At 39.8% G+C, this 5,048-nt stretch overlaps 3 protein-coding genes across 3 annotated transcripts; 1 reads left to right on the top strand and 2 right to left on the bottom strand.

The window, feature by feature from the left end:
• Nucleotides 1-421: 421 nt before the first annotated feature.
• Nucleotides 422-1,087, bottom strand: LOC130744870 (uncharacterized). The gene has a single exon (XM_057597034.1). It carries the CDS (start codon nt 1,085-1,087, stop codon nt 422-424), a length of 666 nt encoding a protein of 221 aa, XP_057453017.1.
• Nucleotides 1,088-1,114: 27 nt separating this feature from the next.
• On the bottom strand, nt 1,115-1,705 carry LOC130744879 (uncharacterized). The gene has a single exon (XM_057597041.1). The coding sequence runs from the start codon at nt 1,703-1,705 to the stop codon at nt 1,115-1,117; it is 591 nt and encodes a 196-aa protein (XP_057453024.1).
• Nucleotides 1,706-2,797: 1,092 nt separating this feature from the next.
• On the top strand, nt 2,798-4,307 carry LOC130744886 (F-box/kelch-repeat protein At3g06240-like). Its single transcript, XM_057597048.1, has 2 exons — nt 2,798-3,689; nt 4,264-4,307. Exons 1-2 carry the CDS (start codon nt 2,798-2,800, stop codon nt 4,305-4,307), a joined length of 936 nt encoding a protein of 311 aa, XP_057453031.1.
• Nucleotides 4,308-5,048: the final 741 nt, after the last annotated feature.

Below are 5,048 nucleotides of genomic sequence, written 5' to 3' on the forward strand. Positions count from 1 at the left end.
GCATCTGGTCTCGAGGAGAATCACAACATCATGCTTTCGATACTGAATAATATCCTTGAGGAAGAGTTTACCATCCTCATTCATAGCACCCCGCACGTTCCATGACATGATTTTAAATTCTTCAAAACCTATCATAAAAAACCATTTGGAGTGGTGGGGAGGATCCCCGTGAGCACCAAGCCCAGGGGCTGAGTTGGAACCGTTTCTTGTACCTCCAAGGGTATCTGTTGGGCAGGCGGAGAGCATTCTGGAGCTGCTTTAGATTGGCCACTGCACATTGGGTCTAGAGGAGGTTCCCATGCAGTCCCCCCAAACACAAAATTCGCTGCATTCTTCCCTCAATCCCTAGAGGGAATACCATTAATGGCCTGATTTTCTCTCTCTTTAGCCATGTCATCCACTTTTAGCCTTCTTTTTTTGCTCACCGATAAGTCATCAACCACGGGACCACTGCTGGCAAGGCTAACAAAGTTAGATGCGGCCATTTTTTTTTCGCCAGTGCTGGGGCCCACTGCTTGTGGTGCCCTTTTTTGCTAAATGATTGCCCATTATTGGAGCCATGATTGCTCCCATGATTCCCACCTTTTTTAATTTTAGGATTCTCCCCAACTTTTGGCATAGATTTCGGCGTCTTCTTCTTTTTCTTGGTCACCGTCATCCATTCTCCAATAACTTCTAATTCAATTTCCTCTGTCTCCTCCTTTTTCTCACCAGCCGTTTCCGGATCTTTTTGGACGAGAATTTCGGCCTCTTCCATATTGTCCTCCACCAAATCCGTAACTTCCGTTTCTGGCTCCTCAGTTCTAGGTTTTTGGGGCTCCGTCTCCTTGGCGGCTGCTTCCGGCTGAGTTCCATCAGGTGGGCTCTTTGTCTGACGCACCACTGTAGTAGTCACCTGTGCTGGAATCTTGCACTCCCTACTGCGATTCCCGTAACATCCACACTTGGTGCAAATGACATGGAGACCTTCATATTCAATCTTATACCAAAACCCCTCGATGCAAACTTTGCCTACCACTGCCTCCGTCAAGTCAAGTTCCACACATATCCGTGCAAACCTTCCCCTATCTGCTCTGAGAGTATTCATGTCCACCTTGATCGGTTTACCTATCACTCAGGCAACCGAGAGAAGGAAACTTTCATCATAGAATGCCACGTCCAGGCTTGGGATACAGACCCAAGCAAGTGTTCGTTTAACCTTCGCAGCTGGGGAGATGAATTTCAGACTCCACGTGGACACTGCCAAGTAATGGTCGAAGACCATCCATGACCCCCCGCTAATCACCTTCTCCCTATCCTCCTGGCAGTCAAACTTTGCCATAAAGAATCCATTACCCACATCAAGCAAATCAAAGTCACTTGAGAGCCTCCACACCGCTGCTAATTTGGTTTTCATGGTTTTGTATCCAAGAGACTTACCCAGCAAGCATAGCACCAGTGCTTCCTTCCATGGCTGGCACATCTCTTCCATTACTTCCTTGTCAACACTTATGACAAGCAACAAGCGATTCCCACCGACGAGGTTCACCCTCATCTTCCCTTGTTCAACCAGATCTACGAACTGCTTTGGGGCTGTAGCTTTTGCCCCACCCATCAGTTTGTTGCGAAAGGACATAGGCTTCCCATCTTTAGTCTCCGGCAGTTTCTTCCCGGTGCGGTCACCAGCACTCTCGTTGAGAGAAGCCCTAGGAGGGTCGATGTCCATCGCTCACCGTTCCTTCTAGTAATTTCAACACCGTTAATGCATTTCAATTGAATGATAGTATAAAATAACATTTCACATGAGCTTAAACTTATTTTATTAAAAAAAATTCTAAAAAACATAAATAAAGTTAAGAATGATCAAAAGCAACAATTTAGTAACAATTTAGTTTTAGATAAAACAGATTTGTAACAAAACGTTGGAGAAGTAAATCCTATCTCTCTTACATATACATACATAATCTGAACTTCGAATTGAGATAGAAAATGAGAGTATTAAAGAAGTCAAAACATTGGGGAAGTAAATCCTATCTCTCTTACATATACATACATAATCTGAACTTCGAATTGTAGTAGTAAAAAACACATTTTCATTAATCACACAACATAATTTTTTGGAAAACAGATTTTTTACCTAGGGTCAATTCAAAAGTAACAATTTAGTTTTAGATAAAACAGATTTGTAACAAAACAAAAAAAGATAAAACAGATTTGAAATCTTTTGGCGGAAAAAAAAGCAACGAAACAAAACCCTTAAACCCTCATATAATCCATTCCACTGTGAAGTTACAAACCTAAACCCTCTTCTTCTCTTCTCTCCTTATCTGCTACGCAATGGAGAACGAGAACGAGAACGAGAAGAACCCCACTCTACCTCACGAGTCTCCATCTGCTACTGATAAACCAAGCGACATGGAGAACAAAAACAAGAAGAAGAAGACAAAGCTCACTCTACCTCGCGAGGTGATCGTTGAAATTCTGATTCGGCATGGTCCTCTATTATCTCCGACGCCCAATTCAAAAAATCCCATTATGACCTGAATGTTGCACCCACTGATCGTCTTCTTCTTCGATTTCTCAACGAGGATAGAGATAGAGTTCAATCCTTTTATCTAGATTCATCACTTAACGACCGTTCTGCTGTCAAAGTCCTCAACGTCCCACCTCCATCCATATCGAGTGATGACAACCCTTTATATTTCTTTGGTTCATGCAGGGGTTTATGCTTTTAGGCTATGAAGATACAGGTGATGTCATTGTGTGAAATCCGACAACCGGTTTCGATCAAACAATTCAAGATTTTGAATTTGATTTCATGTCTGGCGGTTTACATGGTTTTGGGTATGACAAATCAACAGATGATTATTTTGTAGTTCTTCTAAAACTGGTTAGAACTGACAAAGCTGAAATTCAGTGTTTTTCTTTGAAATCGGAATCGTGGCATGATGATAAGCCTGTTAATGGTCGATATATGGATCATGGTGATGATTTCCGCACCGGGGTGTTCTTGAATGACTCTATTCATTGGCTGGTTTCTTATACGGATACAAAGATTCATGTAGTTATTGCCTATGATTTGGTACAAAAGAGTTTATCCGAGATTCCTCTTTCAACTAATTTAGTGGCGAAGTTGACAGGGGAAGTGTATTATTTGAGGGTACTGGGAGAATGCCTCAGTTTGTGTTCCTCGGGTGGAGGTGGTACGCGTGATAGTGCTGAGATATGGGTCATGAAAAAATATAAAGTACAGGCTTCTTGGACCAAGGCTTTTGTCATAACTTCTTGTCACATTCCTTGTAGACACTTTTATCCAGTATGTTTCGTTGAAGGTGGTGGAGTTGTTGGAACTGATGGCAGTGGAACACTGATGAAATTTAGTTCCAAGGGAAAACTTCTTGAGCATCGCAAATATGATCGGGAGTACAAAAAAGTTACAAAATATTTTGAGATGTATAGAGAAAGTTTGCTGTTATTCCCCGGTGAACAACAACCCATCCTTTGTGCAACATCACTCCCTAGTGGCTTTAAGGAAGCAACTAACGAAGAGAAAGCAACATCACTCCCCGGGGACTTTAAGGAAGCAACTAAAGAGGAGGAAGAGAAAGCAACAACATCACTCCCTGGTGACTTTAAGGAAGCAACTAAAGAGGAGAAAGAGAAAGCAAGATCACTCCCGGGTGACTTTAAGGAAGCAAGATCGCTCCCTGGTGACTTTAAGGAAGCAATTGAAGAGGAGAAAGAGAAAGAAATTGAAGATGAAGAAGCAATTGAAGATGAGGAAGAGGAAGCAACTGAAGATTCGAATGTATCGGAAGGGGAGTATCCAACTGAAGATGAGGAAGATGCAACTGAAGATGAGGAAAAGGGAGAATTTGATGATGATGATGATAGTGATCGTGATGATGATGATGATCGTGATAATGACGATGATGATGATGATGATGATGATGATGATGATCGTGATCGTGATCGTGATAGTGATAGTGATAGTGATAGTGATAGTGATAGTGATAGTGATGATGATGATGATGATGATGATGATGATGATCGTGATAGTCATGATGATGATAGTGATCGTGATAGTGATGATTATGATGATGAGGATGAAGATGACCAACTGTAACTGTCCAAGAAACAAGAAAAAATAGTATGTAATATTCTCCAACCCTTGTTACCCTTTTGTTCTTATTCTTTTGCATTACAAAAAATGAAATGCTTAAGGCATGATACATGAAAATGATACTTTATTGTTTTCTTTATTTTTGTTAAAAACTGATACAGGGAAAGGTGAGGTTTGGTGGTGGATTTACTTCACTGATAATTAGAGAAAATATGTAATATCTAGCTATGTAGAAAAGTAAAGGCAATATGTGTGGAAGATTGTACATGAAAAAATGTTTGCTCTATCACTTATGTTTTTCTGTTACATTTGACAATTTGATTTTAAAGATAAAATCTTATCAAATATCTGTATGTTGACATTTAAAATCATCTCATCTTTCTTGCAAGCCACAAAGTAAGCAAAAATGCTTTATACAATTTCCTCAATGTCCTAACTTTTCTTCAAATTATGACACTGCTAGCCAAAAGAGGTTGTCATATATAGGATATATTACACATGATAACCTCGTTTCAATGCAGAAATAGTGCATGCAGATATATTAGCAGTGATTGGGTTTAGAGCACACATTAAAATTTAATTATGTTTTGAAGTAGGACTTTTATCAAATTTTAGTTGGAGTAAGTATATACTATGTAGAATCATTTTTTATTTTCCACTTAATATTGTAATTGCATTTGCATTTTGTTTCCCTTACCCTCTTTTACATGGTTTTCAGATTAACACTTAGGTGCCTTTGTTCGATGTTTTGACTTGAAGTTGTGGAGATACTGTGGTCTTAACCATATAGTACCTTAAAGATGGGATGGAGCGAAAGGTTTTGAAACTAGTCAAGTTGTGTTATGAATTGATCTTGTGTGTAATTGATTTAACCACTTTGTCACATTGATCTTTTGTTTGATAAGGTTTTTTTGTCGTACTTTCATGATATCCCTTATGATACTAA

Source organism: Lotus japonicus, chromosome 1 (genome assembly GCF_012489685.1).
Source record: "Lotus japonicus ecotype B-129 chromosome 1, LjGifu_v1.2".
NCBI lineage: Eukaryota > Viridiplantae > Streptophyta > Magnoliopsida > Fabales > Fabaceae > Lotus > Lotus japonicus.